General features: G+C 43.5%; 1 protein-coding gene across 1 annotated transcript in view; it reads left to right on the top strand.

Moving 5' to 3' along the window:
* Nucleotides 1–1,512: 1,512 nt before the first annotated feature.
* The window catches only part of CENATAC (centrosomal AT-AC splicing factor), a 32,843-nt gene continuing 13,456 nt past the window's right edge, over nt 1,513–20,899 (top strand). Inside the window, exons 1-5 of the mRNA XM_075840123.1 lie at nt 1,513–1,714; nt 4,078–4,244; nt 16,991–17,089; nt 17,890–17,956; nt 19,683–19,745. Coding sequence (XP_075696238.1) covers nt 1,520–1,714; nt 4,078–4,244; nt 16,991–17,089; nt 17,890–17,956; nt 19,683–19,745 — 591 coding nt within the window. The 5' untranslated portion in view covers nt 1,513–1,519. The remainder of the gene's footprint in view (nt 1,715–4,077; nt 4,245–16,990; nt 17,090–17,889; nt 17,957–19,682; nt 19,746–20,899) is intronic.

The following is a 20,899-nucleotide window of genomic DNA, read 5'->3' on the forward strand; positions in this document are numbered from 1 at the left end:
TAGCTGCTGCCACAGTATAAATCCACCACACAGTATAATGCCCCCCATAGCTGCCCCCCACACAGTATAATGCCCCCATAGCTGCCCCCCACACAGTATAATGCCCTCATAGCTGCCCCCCACACAGTATAATGCCCCCCATAGCTGCCCCCCACACAGTATAATGCCCCCATAGCTGCCCCCCACACAGTATAATGCCCCCCATAGCTGCCCCCACACAGTATAATGAGCTCCATAGCTGACCACCACAGTATAATGCCACCCATAGCTGCTGCCACAGTATAATGCCCCCATAGCTACCCCCCCCCACACAGTATAATGCCCCCCATAGCTGCTGCCACAGTATAATGCCCTATAGCTGCCCCCACAGTATAATGCCCCCCATAGCTGCCCCCACACAGTATAATGCCCCCATAGCTGCTGCCACAGTATAAATCCACCACACAGTATAATGCCCCCCACACAGTATAATGCCCCCCCATAGCTGTACACATAATGTGTCCGTAGAATTTCGCTGGCTGAAATGTGATGTGACCTGAGGGGTCTTCTTGTGGTCTGTGCATGGGGCTCTGTCGGGGAACAGTTTTTTTCATCGTCATTCTCCAAATATTTTTAAATCTCTTAATGAATACATTCACACGGAGTATTTTGGGGGAGGAATATCTGCCTCAAAATTCAGTTTGGAACTTTGAGGCAGATTTTCCTCTCCCTGCACGCCGATTTTGGCGGCGTTTTTCGCCCGCGGCCATTGAGCGCCGCGGGCATAAAACAGCGCGAAATACGCTTTCTCTGCCTCCCATTGAAGTCAATGGGAGGTCAGAGGCGGAAGCGCCCGGAGATAGGGCATGTCGCTTCTTTTTCCAGCGAGGCAGTTTTACTGCTCGCGGGAAAAAGACGCCGACGCCTCCCATTGAAATCAATGGGAGGTGTTCTCGGGCCGTTTTTGCCGAGTTTTGCGACGCGGTTTCCGCGTCAAAAAACTTGGCAAAATACTCCGTGTGAACATAGCCTAAGTAAAAAGAAGCAACATGACCCATCTTGAGGCGGTTTCCGCCTCCAAAACCCCATTTCAATGAGTCAGAGAGAGGAAAAAAAAAACCTCGACGAGTGTTTTGACGAGTTTTTGTCACACCACTGTGCAAAAACCCACTGGAGCAGTTTTTGCAGGAGGAATTTTCCTCCTGCAAAAAACTCTGTGTGAACATTCACACGATGCGGTTGAGGCGCGGCTAAATCCGCATTGAAAAACCACATCTAAAAACTGCATGTGATTTTCGATGTGGTAGCAGTAAAAAACTGTATTGAAAAATGCATCAAACCGTATGCGATTTTTGGATACCGTTTTTAATGCGGATTCAAGCGTTCACCTCCTCATTAGCCCCTCCCTCTATTTTCACAATGATATTCACTGCACGCTGCCCCTCCCCAGCCGTACCAGCTCCTCATTCAGCGCAGACACACTTCTCCTGCCCGACGTACAGTACATATAAGGCTTTCCAATTCGTTACTGCGAGATCACATGATACTGTGTGTGGGCGTGGCCACACATGACTTGAGTACGGAAGCTCTGGCGCCCTCTCCACCTCCGGGGAAGATGGCGGTGTACGAGTGCGGTGTGTGTCGCAGGACGGTGTTCTCCAGCAGGAGGAAACATGTCTATGAGAAAGGACACCGGCAGCGGCTGGCGTGCGTCCTCCGTGCGTTCAGTGATAAGGTGATGTATGTACATGAAGTGGCGGCTGCAGCCCTCCGTATGGCATGTTGTATGGGTCACAGCAGGGACTATGTTGTTGCTTTCATTCTCCGGCGTTTCTCTTGACTAGTTCTGCTGTTCCAACAATGTGGGAGATGTAATATCATAACAAAAATGGCGTGCAGCACAGAAGCCATCTTTATGAAGCCCGCTGACACATTGGTACAATAGTAAAACTATTCTTGTTGCCCATAGCAGCCAATCGGAGTTCTGTTGGAAAAAAAAATGATAGGCGATTGGTTGCTGTGGGACTCAAGGGCAATTTTACTGTAAAATGCTTTTTTGATAAATCTGCACCATTGTCTTGATAAGGGGCGTGGCCTTGAAGTCGCATTCTCTGGGCCGGGCTCCCACGTAGTGTAAACTGCGCAATTTCCGCAACCGAATTGTATGTGGATATTCCCGCAGCATTTAGAGTAGCAGCAAAGTGGATGCGATTTTGAAAATCTCATGCCCACGTTGCAGGAAAAAACGCAGCGAAAACATTGATAAATTGACTTGCGGTGCGGAATTTAAATCCGTAGCATGCTGCATTTCAGTGCTTTTTTTGTTGTTGTGGGTTTTGCCCATTGAATTCAATGGGGATGCAAAACCCGCAACAAATGACTAAGTGTTGCTACTTTTGTGGCGGAATCACAGTGATTCTGGCACAAAAATCTAAACTCAGAAAAAACAAAATGTATACTTACCTAGTTCTCCCTGCTTCTTCCTCCTGATCTTTCTCCTCGGATGATGTTGCGTCCCATGTGACCGATGCAGCCAACCACAGGCACGGTTTTGCAATGCTTGTTTATGTCCGTGTGTGTTTTGTTTTTTTTCATGTCGCCCCCTACCGCGGTCTCTACATGCGGATTTATGCTAAGTGGAATTCGGGACCATTTTGTAATGATCTTTTTACTACTATAATGGTATTTGAAGATATGAGACCCCTCGGCACATGTTTTACATTGGGAGTATCATTCAGGTCTCTGTGTATCCCAATGATGAGAAAACATATTGTAAGTCTATGTTCACCTAAAGGGATTATCCCCATGAATCCGTTTCATGCTAAAAGTCTTGGGGTCCGTTCAAACTGAGTTTTTGACGCGGAAACCGTGTCTGAATCCGCGCTAAAAAATGTCCAAAATCGCTACCCATTGATTTCAATGGGAGGTGTTTTTCTTTTTCCTTGATGGCTTTTGCATGGTCTTTCTTGTCGCAGTTTGTGTCGCTGACCTCCCATTGAAATCCATGGGAGGTAGAAAAATCCGACAACGCTCGATTCTGATTGTTTTTTGCCCGCTGTCCTTGCAATAGCTTCAAGGGCTGCTAGCGAAAAATGCAACAAAAACCGCAGAAAAAAAAGCGTAGGCAGTTAAAAATTTGCCTCACATTCCCGAAGGAACTTTGAGGCAGATTTTTTCTGCCTGCAAAAAAACTGTGTGAACAGGGCCTTAAACTGTTAGACATTTATATACATATACATTCACATCTAATTTTTTATAAATTTTTATTTTGGCTAAAATAGAGAACTGTTTTGCAGTGTTTTTTTTACTGTTTATAGCATACACCAATCATGATAAATTACGCTATATATTTATTGTGCTGACTTATGGCTGTGACGATACAAAATATGAGTATATTTTATGTTTTGGGATTTATTTTTAATAAAGCTTGTTTATTGTAAATAAAAATATATATTTTTTATCCCATAGGGAGATTTTAAATTTTCTAATTTTATTTTTCAACTATAATGTACTGGCCTGTGTATCATATCTATTGCCATTCTCCTGACAGCACGGGCACACTTGCTGTGCTCGCTCGATCAGCAGGATGAGTATTCTTGTCCTAATGCAGCCACGTTCTGCCGCTTATGACGATCATAATTGGCCTTAGCCAGCAACCGGTTAATAGCGGGTTTTAAAGTAATTTGCAGTATTTCTAGCATTAAAAAAAACCTTTAATCTTTTTTTGCTTCCCTGCATCCCCATTGGTGCTGCTGCTAATCTGTACTGCTGGGGGAGGGGTTTTAAGCAGGATCAGCCACCCCAAAAGGGAACATGGGATACAGCCCCCTCCTGCTGTCTAACCACTTAGATGCCCTGGTCTCTATTAACTGGGGCATCTAAAACCGTGCAGATCAAAGTTCTCTAAACCCGTCCATTGCAGCAGAATATCAGCTGTAGTATACGGCTGGATGGCGTGGACACAGCTAAATGCCCACGTACTGAGACCTTATGACCTGCCACTTGCTCCACAACGTTTCCACTTTATAATAAAGGCACTTACAGATGACTAAAGCCGCTCTTCGTATATTCTACTATAAACTAACTTTTTTCTTCTAGGTGGCAGCTGCACGAAAAGTGATTAAAGTTGCCAAAGTGGTAAAGTTTGACCCTCAAGAGCATGAACAGAAGTTTTGGTGCCACTGCTGTGCGGAAGAAGTAAAAAAACACACGAGTGATGGGAACTTGACCGTTCTATTTGGAGGAATGCTGGAACACTTGTGCAGGTATAGCGTGGCCTAGGTTACTAGATGTTCTAATCATGCCAGTAAGGCTAAATTCAGACGACCGTAGTATGTGTCCGTGTGACGGCTGTTAAAACAATGGCCATTGCACAGACGCATGTATTTCAATGGGGCCGTTCACACGGCTGTTGTTTCAACAGACAGTGACGCGTCTGTTGAAAAATAGAACATGTCCTATTATCTCCCGTATTCACGGATCCTTCGATAGACTCAAGTCTATGGGAATCTGTGAAAACGGGACCCGAACGTGAAAAACTGCCATTTTACACTTCCGAGATAGCACTCGTTGGTGTGAATCTGGCCTAAATAGCGGTAAATCGGTCGAAGCTAGCGCTCGAAGGCCATGTGCACTCCGCACCGGTTTTCCATAAGCATATCTGCTGTGAATTTTTTATTTCTTTTTTATAAAATCTGCATAAGGACTCCGTGGCTAAAACTGATTTCTGCCGTGGATTGGCAACTGGATCCGCAAGCGGATTAGATTCGTTGTAATTAAATGGAACTTATCCACTGCTTTTGAGCACAGAATCTGACGTTCTGATGAACATTCTGTGGATTTTTAAAATCCGCATTTCTTTCATTTATTCCACAAGGATATTTTCCTGAGTGTAGTAAATATTCCTTTCACGTGCACTGTTGGCGGATCCTCAGGATTTAGCCTAAATGCTGACAGAATCTTGAATGTGTGAACATAGTAGTGTGGCCAAACTGCACTCTGTGTAGAATCCACTTCTGGCTTTGGGCTTACAAATGGTGATCCAAAAGACTTTCCTATGAAAGTGGCCTAAGGGTGTAGTCAGACGTTACGGTTGAAACTGCATAAAAATCACATGCAGGTTTTTTTTTAATGCAATTCGCTACCGTTTTTGATGCGTTTTTATAGGTGATACACATTTATTTAACGTGTTTAACCTGTAAAAACCACAACCGCATTTATATGAATTGAATATAAATGGTGAATTTCGACACCTTTCACCAAAGATATCTTGTAGAGTAATATACTCCACTTAGTTTAGCAAATAAATCACTGGGATAGGACTGGAGTTTAAAAAATAACTTTTACTAGTATCATATGAAATGTGTAGACCTAAATACGTGAAAAAATACTTTCTCCCTGTTGCAGGAACAATAAATTAAACTGTTCAGTCTTTACCGTGTTGGTCAAGGATGCAATCAGTAGAGGTTATTGTATATCAAACCCTTGTATTGGTACACAAGGTTTGTGAATGCTCCAAAAAAGAAACACTATCGATTTATATTAATGGAAAGGCGTTTCCTATGTCATGGTTTGGTAAATCCAGCTTTTTCTGGGGTCATTAACCCCCCTACCCGTTCCGTAGTACAGTGGGGTCAATTCCTCTTTCCAGTAAGGGGACTGGGAAACCTCTTTATCCGATTTAGAAAGCGATATTTTCTTTCTCCCGACGCGTTTCCTTACAGCCAGAATTCATATGGGGAGATATGGCCAAAGTAGCCTAACAAGAAGTCAGGCTTAACAAAGTGTGCCACATATTAATATACAGAATTTCTGCAGTGGCAGGGGGTTTTGACAGCACATGTTTCTCCTGTGCTGGTATGAACGCCTGTGTCGGTGTCTGACGTCGTTGCCTATCTGGGCTTCACCTGTCCTTGCTTGGTATTCCATCCCATTCTGTACACACCTTCCGTGACATATCGGGAGGTGTGTATCCAAGGCGGAAACTGATACGCTGCCAGTATGACGACGGTGCCCAGTTCCTCCTAACAGGCTAATGCGTCACCCAGTCGGGGCCGCCCATAACTGCACCACCACAGTGCGATAGCCCATGGCGGGTAGGTGACCAACGAGCATCAGACATTGACGCTCATTACCACAATGTGACCTAAACTGTGGCGATGCACAGGCCAGTGAATAGAAGAGGGTGTTTCTGTCTAATCTGGAGTGGTCCTAATAAGACCGCTGTGCATGTCCATAAAGAACCATCATAATGTTTGGATAGACTGCACCTATTACATTTATATTCTAGTTACAACAATAGGTTGGGATTGGTATTACATTAGTGTTCTAGTATGCTCTAAATTGCTAATCGGATATTTCTAGCAGTTCACCCAATATTTATGTATTTGGGTGGTCTACACTCTGATGTATTACATTTTCAATATTTCAGGCTTTGAAGAAAGATGATATTTACATAGACAATCTATCTCGTATCCTAACCTTTGATGGGGATTGTAGAAAACATGTATAATTAGGTTGCTCATTTATTCCATTGGACATAATTGAGCCAATTTTAAAAATCCACCTTGATTCCCTTTGCAAAACCTTAGCTATATCACCTTCCCTTTTGGTTGGGTTAATCAATTCGATGGCCGTAAATTTTAGACATCTTGTATCCCCCTTATGGTGTAAATGTACATGTCTAGCCACCGGTTTGTGTCTCTCATTCTTTATCTCCATTCTCTAGTTGTTTTCCCTATATAAGGGAGGGCAGCCACATGTAATCTTGTAGATCACATTTTTTGAGCTACAGTTTATGAAGTCTTTGATTTCGTAATTCTCTCCTGTATGTGAACCTACAAATTGTTTTATATTCTCTACCAGCGGGCATGCTTTACAGCAGGGGTCTCAAACTCGGCCGGGTAAGTGGGCCGCATATAGAAAAAATGGGAAGTTGACGGGCCGCATTACTTTCAAATTTGATACAATACAAAATTATTGTTAATCAATTAGTTATTTGAACTACTATAACACTATATTACTAGAATAATAATACTACATTACTATAATAGCGCTAGGTTTAAAATTTGAGATCTTTCTCCACGTGCTTATTTCAACAATCCAGCTTTCCAGTTTAAGGGTATGTTCACACGATGAGAGGCATTTACGTGTGAAAAGACAGACTGTTAACAGCTGCCTCGTTTCACACGTAAATGCTCCTCGCATTTTGCGAGCCGTCTGAGACGCTCGTAAATCTTGAGCTGTGCTTCATTGAGTTCAATGAAGAACAGCTCAAATTACGTGGCAAAGAAGTGCCCTGCACTACTTTGCCGAGGCAGTTCATTTACGCGTCGTCGTTTGACAGCTGTCAAACGACGACGCGTAAATTACAAGTCGTCTGCACAATACGTCGGCAAACCCATTTAAATGAATGGGCAGATGTTTGCCGACGTATTGTAGCCCTATTTTCAGACGTAAAACGAGGCATAATACGCCTCGTTTACGTCTGAAAATAGGTCGTGTGAACCCAGCCTAAGTGTCGCTAAATGCAGTCCGGCGGCTCAGTTAGCACACATGTCAAGATTGGGCAGCCCCTTTTTAGATAGTGCCGCAGTGCCCTCTGTGGAGGCTGCCGCAGTGCCCTCTGTGGAGGCTGCCGCAGTGCCCTCTGTGGAGGCTGCCGCAGTGCCCTCTGTGGAGGCTGCCACAGTGATGTCAGGGGCTTGCCCAGAGCTGGAGTCCCGGAGCAGAGCCGCTTCTGGCACTCTGCCTGGGATTCCAGCTCTGCTCCTGACATCACTGTCAATATATGGACAGAGATGTCAGGGGCAACCCCAGAGCTGGAGTCCCAGGCAGAGCGCTAGTAGGCTCTTCCTGGGACTCCAGCTGTGCTCCTGACATCTCTGGGGAAGCCCCTGACATCATTGTCGATGTATGGACAGCGATGTCAGAGGCTACCCAGAGTCCCGGAGCAGAGCCGATAATAGCGCTCTGCCCGGGACTCCGCTCTGGGGAAGACCCTGACACACTGTCCATATATGGGCAGATATGTCAGGGAATTCCAGAGTCCCAAAGCAGAGCCTGTACTAGCGCTCTGCCTGGGACTCCAGCTCTGGGGAAGCCCCAGACATCGCTGTTCATATGTGGACAGCGATGTCAGGGAATTCCAGAGTCTCGGAGCAGAGCCGATACTAGCGGCTCTGTGTCCCGCGGGCCGCAGATGACAGACCCAGGGGCCGCATGCGGGCCGCGTGCTTGAGACCCCTGCTTTACAGTGTCCACATTTATAGCAACCATTGACTTTTTTTTTTTTTTTTATTATCTAGCCAACAACCTTGTCTTTGGCGCCTTAAGTGGCTTTGTGTGACTCTATCCCCAATACTCCCTTTTCAATATATTGACCTGTGCCCATGGTGAAATGGCTTCCGTAAGGGCCGTATCAATTTGGAGGAGACCCCAGTGTTTTTGGAGTATACCCTTGATCGTCTGATTGGCCCTATCAAATGTGCCTATTAGTCTTATGGGCTGTTTGGTGAGTTCTTTTTTTTTTTTCCGGGGAACAAGGAGTTCTTCCCGACTTTGTTTTACTTCATGTGTGTATGTTTCCTTAACGGTTTTTAATGGGTAGCCTCTTTCAAGAAATCTGTTTGAATTCCCTCTCTTGTTCTCCAAATTCACCTATATTAGAGCAATTCCTTTTTAACCTTAGGAATTGCACCTTGGGTATACTTCTTTTCAATGGGTTTGGATGGTAGCTCTCCCACCTAAGTAGGCTGTTTGTAGATGTTGGCTTCCTATATATGGTTGACTCTAGGCCTCCTTTACTATCTTTAGTGATCTGGATGTCAAAAAAGGGTAGGGTTTTTAAATTAAACTCAAATGTAAATCTTAGACCAATGCAGTTGTCATTCAACAGGTTTACGTATTGTTCCAAATCTTTCTCCGGTCCCCCCCCATAGGACAAATACGTCATCTATGTAAAGTGCCCACATTAGCTTTGGAAGATTCAGATGATGATGTTCGTCCGAGAATACCATGGTCTCTTCCCACAAGCCCAGGAGCAGGTTAGCGTATGTGGGCGCACAGGAATTACCCATGGCAGTGCCCCATAGCTGGTGGTAGATAAGACCGTTAAAGAGAAAGTGGTTTCGTGTTAAGTGAGTCCCTCTTGTGCTAAGCAAGTAATCAACTGCCTTTAAGCCCATCTCGTGTGGAATAGATGAATATAGCGCCTCAACATCTAACCTGGCTAAGATAGTGTTATGGTCCACCGTGAGGTCCTCAATTTTAGATAGTAGATTCATTGTATCTCGTGTACGACGGTTATGCCTATACAAAATTTCTGAGTATTTTGTCTAGATAAACCCCCAAGTTTTTCATTAATCCCCCTATTCCTGACACTATTGGACGGCCCTTAAGAGGGGTAATCCCCTTGTGTATTTTTGGAAGAGCATAGAAGGTAAGAGTTTGGGGTTTCTCAATTGCCATGAATCTATATTCATTTAAATCTATATGATTCTCTATTTCCAGTACATCCCTCATGACTGCACCACAGGAGGTTGCCCTATTGACCTCTATAGGGACAGGAAGACAGAGGTCAAAAGGCAGCAGTAAAAAGAAAATAAGTCGGCACTGCTGTAATAAATAGTCCTCCGGACGTTTGGCAGGTCACTGCCGAGGTAGCATACACACTGTTCCGTTGTGTGTCAAGGGAGGTGCTGGCTCAGCAAGAAAAGTTCATTTGTAACTCAATGAATGAAGAAGGAAATCGAGCCGCACTCACCGTATTCGACGTTTTCAAATGCTGTATTGCTCAAAAAGTGAAGTGGGGGGAGAGACGGAGTACACAGATTACAGGCAACAGCTGTTTCGCATAGACACGCTTTCTCAAGCCTCCGTCCACCCACTTGCCAGTGTTCTTCTTGTCCCTACAGGGTCAGTAGCAGAGAGAGATTGCTCCTAGAGAATTAGGGCAGGGGGCGAGATCGGGGAGTCCGCGTACTTCCCCTACTGTTACCCCCTATGTGCCTAGGCTAAATACCTCTCTAATGAGAGGTCCCTTAGCTCCCCAACCGAAGTGCCTACCTTAGGAATCCTAGGCTGGATTCCGGTAGCGTGCTGGTTCGGGATTCCCAAGTCCAGGCTTTGGCCAAGGGGCTGCGAGATCCATGTGGGGGCCTCCATAGGTTTGGTGCGTCGGAAGTATCCTTGTAAGTAGCCGGAAGTGACGAGTCGACAGCTGTGACACGGCTGCATCTCGGAGTAGCCGCATCACCGGAAATTACGTCGGGCTACTTCCGGTCCGTGGCCATCTCGGAAGGTGGGAAATTCAAAAACGTCAGCATATAAAGGGACCCGCACAGGTTTGTGTTAGCGCTAATACCTCGATCGTGGATTTATATATACAGCCTTAGAGCATATATCTTTTGACTTGGATATTTGGATTATTTGCTTGTTGCGGTGATGGAACTACCTCGTTCTGATGGAATTCCAGATATGTCCCAGGTTCATGTGAGTCTCACCCTTGGGGTAAGGGTTATGACTCGGTATGTAAGTAAACCTTGCTTTATCTGCCTTTGTTTTCTCTAGGATAAAGATTCCACTTAGAGACAAACCGACCCTAAAAAAAAAATGTGCGATTTGTGGGAAAATTATTCGCATAAGAAACCGTTGTCAGGATTGTATCACAAAACTACTGAAAGAACAGCCTACGTTTGTCTGAACTGAGGGCTATTATTCGTGAGGAAGTGAGTCAGTCAGTAGCCTCCCTCGCCCCTCCTCAAGAAACTGTCACACTCCTGTGCAAAAAAAACATGGACAGAATTAGAACAAAAATGGTGCCCACCGTCTCAGGGGTCTTACTCTGAGCAGGAATGTTATTATTTATCGGAGGGTGAATTAGGAGGCGAACTCTTACCTTCAACCTCTTCCACACAGAACATCTTTTACTTTTCTTCTGATATGTCCGATACCTTAATCCAGGCAATGCAGGAGACCATAGATATCCAAGAAGAAAACCAACCCCATATCATCAAAGATTAAATGTTTGGTGCCCTGACAGAAAGGAAAACACAGATTTTCCCAGTGAATGAAAATCTTCGGAAAATGGTAACGGCGGAATGGGAGGATTCTGAAAAAACTCTTAATTTCAAGAGGATTCAAAAACAGACTTCTCTTTGATCCATTAGACACGAAACCTTGGGATGAGATCCCAAAGGTTGATGTCCCGGTAACTAGGATTGCTAAAAAAAACGCTATCCCCTTCGAAGATTCCACTCAGTTAAAATACCCCATGGACTGGAAAGCAGACGGACTGCTTAAAAGAGCTTGGGAATCTTAATCCACTTTAATTTCCACAAATATTGCTGCCACATCTGTAGCAAGATCGATGTTTATTTGGTTAAACCAACTAGAGGCCCATTTAATGATTGAAAACGTCAAGAGAAAATCTTTTCGAATCTTACTAAAAATGGCAACGGGATTCCTGGTAGATGCATCAGCTGAATCCATTAGATGTGCTGCCAGGAATGGGGCTCTGTCAAATGCTGCTAGAAGAGCATTGTGGCTCAAGATGTGGTCAGGAGACACGAAATCCAAAAACAAGCTGTGCTCCATCCCAGTCACAGGATCCCTGATGTTTGGACCTCTCCTGGATAACCTGCTGGAAAGCGCAATGGATAGGAAAAAGGGGTTTCCAGAAGAGAAACCTAAAAAGACTCCTCAGTTTCGCCAATAGAGGGAAACAACTTTACAGAGATAAAGGAAAGTCGGGCCGCTGGAGTTACCCCAAGGGTGGCAGGGGTCGAGGATATCTCCTCAACCCCAATAACTCATTACAGCCCTCAAAGCAATGAAGCCAGAAGTGTAGGGGGAAGACTCCTACATTTGTATACCAAGTGGACCAGAGTAACCCAGAACCATTGGGTTCTACAAATTATAGAAGAGGGGTACAAGATAGAGGAGTTTCAATTAACCAATCAAGTCCAATCAAGAGATCTCAATCAATTTCTCTTCTTGGACGTCCAGAAATGTCTACAATTAAAAGCGATTACTCACCCCACAATGAAAGATTCAAGGGCCACTACTCAAAAATCTTCTTGGTCAAAAAACCAAATGGTTCTTACAGGACGATCATCAACCTGAAAATATTTAACAAATGGGTGAAATATCGCAGGTTAAAAATGGATTCTATCAGATCGACTACTCCTCTAATAAGGAAAGAAGCATCAATGTGTACGGTAGATTTAAAAGATGTGTACTATCACGTCCCTATCCACCCAGCTTACGAAAGATTCCTCAGATTTGCGATTCAGGACGGTTCTTCCATTCTTCACTTCCAATTTGTCTGTCTCCCCTTCGGCATTTCCTCTGCCCCCAGAATATTTACAAAAATTATGGCAGAGATTATGCCATTTTTAAGGAGTCAAAACCTAGTGATCATCCCATACCTAGACTATTTCCTGCTGACAGCAGATACTCAGCCTATTCTAAACAACCATCGGTTACAGTTTATTTTCCTACTACAGGAATTGGGATGGATAATCAACTTAAACAAAAACAGAAGATCTTCCTAGGAGTGCTGTTCGACTCCTCCCTCAAACATTCCTTCTTCCCAAGGGAGAAACAAATACTTCTACAGGCCAAAGTGAGGAAATTTTGGGGGAAAAACACCTGTTCCATAAGAGAAGACGTCTTGCATACAGTCCATTCCGTGGAATAAATTGAATACAGAATTGAATCCTATCCCAGTGGGATCGGAAACAAGACTCCTTGAATTCAAAAATTCAGATTCCGGAGACGGTTAAGTCCTCTCTCCACTGGTGGCTCTGCCCAAACAACATAAGCAAGGGGGTCCCATGGAAAACTTCTTATGTGGTAATTACGACAGATGCCAGCGAACATGGCTGGGAGTCTGTGGTCCAAGACTAGCCTTTTCAGGGCACAGGGCACTCAGGTGAAGATTATGTCCTCAAACTTCAGAGAACTAAAACCATATGGGAAACATTCATAAAAGCTATGCCAATCCTAAAAGGGATGCACGTAAGAATCTTATCGGACAACACAATGGCAGTGTCCTCTTTTCGCCATCAAGGGGGAGCAAGACACGCTCCTCTTCATGCACTCTCTGCACGAATCTTCAGTTGGGCAGAAGAAATGGTCTGATCTGTCTCCGCGGTCTACCTAAAAGGCAGACTTCCTAAGCTGGAAGAAAATAGACCCTGGGGAATGGTCCCTGAACAGGCAAATTTTTCAATCCCTAACCCAAAGGTGGGGTTATCCCCAAGCGGATCTATTCGCCACGAGAAAAAACTCCCAGGTAGATGCATTCTTCTCCCTAAATCTCAGAGAACCCATTGCGAGTAGATTCATTATCCCAACCCTGGGACATGGATCTAGCCTATGCCTTTCCTCCGTTTCTTCTAATTCCAGTGGTGTAAAGGAAAATCCTGGAAGGTTTGACACATTATCATTCTTCCCTATTGGCCAAAATGAAGCTGGTGTCCAATCCTAAAGTACCTGGCATTGGAAGACCCTATCATGCTCCCAGTCAAGAAGAACCTTCTCTTCCAAGGTCCCTTATTCTTTCAAGGAGTAGAAACTCTGAAATTGTCAGCTTGGATCCTGAAAGGCAGATCCTGAGGAACCAAGACGAGGTAATTTCAACGATCTTAGCTCAGCCCTAGTACCTTTTTTAAAAGTGCAAATTTCCGCTCTAAGCAAATTTTTCAATACTCAATTACTGAACATAGGTGGATCAGAAGATTCACTCAATCAATTTCTAAATTGAAACCTTCCCTAAAGAAATCGGTATGTACCTGGGATTTAAATGTAGTTCTAACGGCTGTTTGCGATCCTCTCTACTCAATTAATATACTTTTTTTTTTTTTTTTATAGCTAAAATCTGTGTTTTTAGTCGCTATTACATCAGTGAAAAGGATTGGCGAAATCCCATCTCTTAGTCATTAGAAACCTACCTAAAAATTCAAGAAAACAAGATCACTCTAAAACTAGACCCTTCTTTTATTCCAAAAGTGTCTACTGCCTTCCATAGAGACCAAGAAATAATTCTACCTTCCTTTTGTCCAGATCCAAAAGACCAACAAGAAGAAAAGTTCCATTTCCTGGATGTCAGGCGAACAATTCTTAATTATCTGGATAGAACCTCCTCTTGGAGACCAGATAAAAATCTATTTGTCCTGTATGGTGGAAAGAATAGAGGAAAGAAAGCCTCAAAAGGCTCTCTAGCGAGATGAATGAAAACTACCATACAAGAAGCCTACAAGTCTCAAGGACTATGTGCCCCCCCAAGGCATAAAAGCCCATTCAACGAGGGCAGTTTTAGCATCCTGGGCAGAAAGAAGAGAAGCCTCTATGGACCAAATCTGCAGAGCTGCCACCTGGTCAAGCCATCATACGTTTTACAAACATTATAGGCTCGATGTTCTGTCAGATACGGATTTAAGTTGTGGAAGAAAAGTCCTCCAATCCGTAGTCCCGCCCTGAGCATTATAATTTGGTATTGCTCCTGTGGTGCTGTCATGAGGGATGTACTGGAAAGTAGGAATTAGACCTACCGGTAATTGTATTTCCAGGAATCCATTGTGACCGCACCCTTACATTCCCTCCCTTTTTATTGAAATTCTGATTTGTGCAAGTAACATGTCCGTTATTATCCCTAAAAATAAAATCTGGTTGCATCCTGGTGTAGTAATTGAAAAACACTGGCAAGTGGGTGGTGGGATGGCCTTTTAACCTCTGTCTTCCTGTCCCTATAGAGGTCAATAGGGCAACCTCCTGTGGTGCTGTCATGATGGATTCCTGGAAATACAATTACCGGTAGGTCTAATTCCTACTTTTTTCATGGTTCAAGGTTTTAAGGAGTTCCTCTTTGTATTGCTTGATAGGATCCTCTTTCAGAATTTCATAACTATATATTTGTCATTCAAAATTCCTCGACCCATATCTATATAATAGTTTCTATGATGATTTTCTCATCTTTCTCAAGCGACATCAGCGCTTAGTGTTCTCTCCTCGTTAGATTTGAGGGTTTATTTGAATTATCAATTTCCATTAAGTCCTTAATGACCAGATTTTGGAACACGTCTATTGTAGAGACCTCTCCCGGTGTTTGGTGTTTTTTTTTATAGCTCTTTGGTCTGCATAACGTAAATGGGCCTTTGAGGACAGTAGGTTGGCCAGGTTCCTTGTGCGGCCCCTGCTGGGTGACGCATGAGCCTGTGCACCGTCATACTGGCGGCGTATTGGTTTCCTCCTTGGATACACACCTCCCGATACGTCACGGGAGGTGTGTACAGAATGGGAGGGAATACTAAGCTAAATATGACGCGTGAAGTCCAGATAGGCGATGGCGTCAGACACCGACACAGGCGTTCATACCAGCACAGGAGAAACATGTGCTGTCAAAACCCTCTGCCGATTCAGAAATTCTGTATATTAATATGTTAATATATTCATATATATTTAATATATGCTGCTCCAGCACACTTTGTTAAGCCTGACTTCTTGTTAGGCTACTTTGGCCGTATCTTCCCTGATTATGCTGGCTGTAAGGAAAATATTGCTTTCCAAATCGAATTAAGAGGTTTCCCAGTCCTCCTTTCACTGGAAAGTGGAATTGAGCCTGCTGTACTACGGAACGGGTAGGGGAGTTAAAGATAAAGCTGGATTTACCAAACCATGGGTGACCTAGGAAACACCTTTCCGTTTTATATAAATCGATATTGTTTAATGGTTTCATTTATTGTTCCCGCAACAAAGTCTTTTTTCATGTATTTGTCTACACATTTTATATAATATAATACTAGTAAATGTTATTTTTTAAACTCCAGTCCTACCCCAGTGATTTATTCACGTTTATGTGAAGTTTTAACTGCACCAACAATGTCTGAATACGCAATAAGGGCATAAAAACCACATGCATTTTTACTGCGATTTGATGCGTATTTCAGTGTGGTTGCAGAAAAAAAAAAAACTGCATTGAAAAATGCACAAGATCACGATAAAAACTGGTGGTTGACATGCAACTGCATGTCTGAATGGGCCTTTAGGCCAGATTCACGCGAACGAGTGAAAACCGGCTGTTTTTCACGTCCACGTTGCCCCCATGTGGGTCCCGTTTTCATGAAAGACTCAAGTCTATGGGTTATCGATGGATCCGTGAAAACGGAAGAAAATAGGACATGTTCTATTTTTCAACGGACCCTTCACACGGTCTGTTGAAACAACGGCCGTGTGAACGGCCCTATTGAAATACATGTGTCCGTGTGACGGCCGTTGTTTTAACGGCCGTCACACGGACGTATACTACGGTCGTCTGAATTCAGCCTAAGTGTAAAGGGGGTTTTACACTGGACAACTATCGGGCAAATATAATGTTAATATAATGCTCGTTATCGATAATTGCCCTGTGTAAACATGGCAGCGATCAGCAGATGAACGAGCAAACGCTCGATCATCTGCTTGTATCGTTTTAAAAAAGTGAAATATCATCATTGTCGGCAGCACATCTACCTGTGTGAACAGGGAGACGCGCTGTCTACATGATGTATGGGGAAGAGCGATCGTCCACATCCATAGCTCCGTGTCACAAGAGCAAGTGAGCACCGATCAATGATGTCTCAATCGGCCGGTGTAAAAGGGCCTTAAGGCCACATGTAATGGTTGGTGATCTGAAGTACCTCATGTTACCAACGCTCTGGGGAGGTGGGGGAGGGGTAATTGCTTGTTGACACATAAGTTGTCAGATAGCATTTATGTAAATGATTGTCAGGTATGTTAATTATACACCTGTATTTATTGGAGTCGTCTTTTTCGCAATTTCGTAGTCGCAGCAAAGCTGCACCGTTACGGCACTCGGGATCAGAGCAATATACTGCTCTGCTTCCTGTATAGATAATCTGTTTATAAACGGTTAAATGTATGTTTAGAAGTGAACACGTGGTTTGTGATTCCGCTCAACCGTAATAAATATGCTATTTCTGGGGTGATTTTTTTTAAATTTCCTTCACAGACCAGAACACATTAAAGCAGTAAATAAATACTGGTGGACACATCAAGGGGAGGCAAATCTGAAGACGCAGTTTCTTATCACTCAAGATGAATATGAACGGTGAGTGCTTTAAAACATTTCTTAAAAAATACTGCTCTATCTATTGACCTGTGTACTCGGTGTCCTTTAAAAAAAAAAAAATAGCTTTGAATCTGTCATAGAAAATAATTGAGCTTATTAAAGGGGTAGTCTCATGAATACAACCCTGTCCATATGCCTTGTTTGGGCACAGGGATGCCATAGTTAGGGGGATCCCCTCTATGAGCTAGAACCGTGAGCTGCCCTAGTAGCGCTAGACTGCGCATGTTCTCCCTGTGTGCAGCGAAATCGCACAGTAAGAAGAACACTCGAAAGTAGGGGCGCTAGACTGCGCATAATTGACCGGGAAAAAACGCACTACAAGTGGATGTATCTAGGGGCAACCGGGCACTATCAAGCTGATATTATGGGGCATTTGGTGGGATAATGAAGGAAACCGTTGTTTTTTGTGAATTGCTTAAAATTGCAAATATTTATTTTAAAAGTTGGTTCAATGAGGATTAAGATTGTGGTAATGCCCCTTTAATTTAATATTTAGATAAAAGGAACCAAGTGGTCCTTCTATACTAAATTCTCCAATAGGGAGTGGGTCAAATGAAAAAACAAATACAGGTGTATAGGATAGGGTCTGAGGGGGATTAGCAAAAACTTTATGCAAAGGGCGCATGCACACAGGCATTGTATGGATCCATAACATGGCACCTGTAGACTGTTATGAGCTCCTACTGTACCTAGGTATCTTCCGTAAAATCTGCTTGCAGGTTTTTGAAAATTTGATTTGTGTAATTCATAGATCACTGATGTTGTTTTTCGGTCAATAGGTTCAAGACTTCGGTCACTAAAGCCTTGGAAAGCTATGAGGAGACCGAGAACATTCTCATAAACCAGGTAGCGAATGATCAGAGAGCCCGTCCTGTTATCCTGACTACTGGAATGACTAAGGCCAGTTCTTAGAGAAGTCAATTTCTCTCGGCCATGTCATTAAGGGGGACAGGAGAGCTTGGGTATAGCTGCTGCCACTAGGAGGCGAACACTAAGTAGGAGAAGTGTTAGGCCCTCCCACCTGCTATATCCCACCTGAAGATGTGTTTGTAGGAGGCAGACCTACCTGCAGGTCCAACTATTTGTTTTTTTTATCCCTTTTAGGATGGTAGTACAGGGTTGACTAGCCCACCCTGTTACCCCGCTATGAGGTAGGCCAACAGTGCGGCCTTACTGTGCCTGCCCTACCTCCAAGAGGAAAAGGAGGCACAGAGGAGCTCCAACTCCTCGGTTACCCGCCAGTAATGGGTGTCTCCTTTTCCTCTTCCCCCTTCTCTTCTTCTCCTTCCTACCTTTCAGCAGCAGCCATCCAGCACAGACCTCTGTGATGAGAGGTCCGCACCTGAGGATCCTGTTTCCAATTCCTTGTAGGCTCTGTCCCTTGCTGTATTCCCCTCCAGCTTCCCTTAGCCACTATCTTTAGCTGAGCTGCAGCTCTTAGTCTCACATAGCAGCAGAGTTGCCCCTGCTTTATTACCCTCTTCACGCAGTGGTGAAAAGTTTTTTTTTTTCATCATGTCCGAACCCAGTGGTGAAGCCCCGTGGCAAGAAACGGCCATGGCGAACTATTTTGCCTGCTCTAGCTGTGGCCAATCTGATCCCCTCTACTACCTGTCTGAGAACAAGACGGTCTGTTGCTAAACCTCCACACCTGGTGCCCACCGCTCAGCCCCCACAGGGTCCTAAATCTGAATAGGCACGGTCCCTCTCCATGCGGTGTAAGACATGACCAAGGTCTCCCAATCCATGCTAGGTATGATGGGCCGTTTGCCGGACCAGTCTTTTCCTGGTTCCTACAACTGCTCACCACGGTGAGGCAGACCCCGTAAATGGCCCAGATCTGCTTGTTCTCATCCACATTCAGTCTCTCCTGCTTCATTCTACCCAGAAGCACATTCAGACGTTTCCTCCCAGGTGAGTTTTCCTTTTGCTGTCCCCATCGCTCTCCCAAACTTTTTTTTATTTTTCCCATCTTAACCAGAGTTTGAAGATGTTCTCTCCTAAAAAATGGAAGTTTTCTGATAGTTCTCCCGGTTGCCATTCGCAGGACCCTTTAGCTTAAATGCTAATCCGTGGATGCAGCATTTTAAGAGCTCTGTCGGGTCTCCCCTTTTCTGGCTCTCGCCTCTTTGACTTTTTTTTTTTTTATAACTTACTGTAAAATCTTTGGTGTCCGCTGTATTCTTCCTGTGGTTCATGGTTGTCATTAGTACTGACCGTTTGATTTCTGCTTCTCCTACTTCTGTACAAACTGGTTAGCTCAGTGTCTGCAGTAGGGGTATAGCCTGGCAGGATGAGCCAACACTTTTCTTACATGGTTTCCGCCTCCTATTGGCAGCAGCTCTATGTAAAGTTGTCATCCCTAGCCCCCAATGAACGTGACAGAGATTTTATAGAAATCTAAAAAAGATTAAAAAAAAATTATTCTATCCTTCAGCAATCAAGTAAAATGTGCATGTTCATGAGAAGCCTAGACACTTTTGCCATCTGTTTCAGAACTCTTTATAGTTGACCTTTATTAACAATAATGTAGAATAAAATACATTTGAACAGGTTGTTTTTTTTTCCTCAGATTGCTAGTCGGATTCGGGAAGCTGAACAGTCCAGGGTGGAGATGTTGCAGGCAGTCCTAGAGGTTTGTTTCAAGAGAGCCACAGACCAGTATCCATATAAAACCAAATTTGTTGGCGTACCATATGACATTACTCCAGTGTGATAGTATTATTATTGGAAACCTTAAACTACAGTTCATTTGTCAAGATTTAAAAAGCTAATTTGTATAGCATAGAGGAAGCGGCGCCGCTGCTTCTATTGGTCGTGCTGATCATGTGACTGGCACATGATCGCTAGGAAGCCGTTAGTGTTAGGTTGCTGCTGGGTCTAACTAGACCTGGCATATCCCTATCCATGACAATAGTCACTATAACATGGCAGACTTCCCCTGAAACTAGCTGTTGTGCAACCCCAGTTAGTGTAAAATATAGTGAGTTTTCTGATCTTCGAGGGACAGACCATAATAATAGAAAAATAATTTTAAAAAAAAGCAAACCAGAAAATACCCCCCCGAAAAAGGTTCCCCGCCATTCATTGTCGTAACGCTAGCCCTGATCCAATTACCCTAAAATAGACAGTATAAATATAGTAATATATCAAAATTTATTGTAGGTATGACAATCCTAAAAAAGAAACCTGCATTGTTCATGAGAAAAAAAAAATCGTGCCGCTAGCCCAGCCAAAATAAGTTGTAGCCGTGTATCGAACACGTGCTAAAAGGTGTCTGCTCCTGAACTGGTTAAACAGTTAATTTTAAGAAAAAACATATTTTATCTCTTTAAAAACACACCCGCATTTTTCCCAAGTGTTTTTTTCCATTGACACGAAAGCGAGAAAACCACAAGGGGACAGTGTTTACTAAGGTATCGCTACAATGTTACATCTAGCCACTAAGGTACACTTACGTATCTGCCAAATAAGACTGCACATGTGTCCGTACCCTAAAAATTGTATAGTAGGGCTCCATGATCTCAGTCACTTCAATGTATATTATATATTTGATATCAATCTAGTAGTATTTGTTAGCAGCTGTGCTAGCAATAAAAGGGTTTCATTTAATGGATCATCCTATAGAAAATCTGATTTGCTCTAAAACAGTGTTAAAGGGAATGTGTCGCTAGAATTTTTTTTCTATTTTTTTTTTTATTCAGTTAAACAGTATTTAAGTGATTAAACATTGTTTTAATTTTTTCACAAGTCAGGAAATATTATAAATTAGATTCTAATTTATAACAT

The sequence above is a fragment of the Rhinoderma darwinii genome, chromosome 10 (assembly GCF_050947455.1).
Source record: "Rhinoderma darwinii isolate aRhiDar2 chromosome 10, aRhiDar2.hap1, whole genome shotgun sequence".
NCBI lineage: Eukaryota > Metazoa > Chordata > Amphibia > Anura > Rhinodermatidae > Rhinoderma > Rhinoderma darwinii.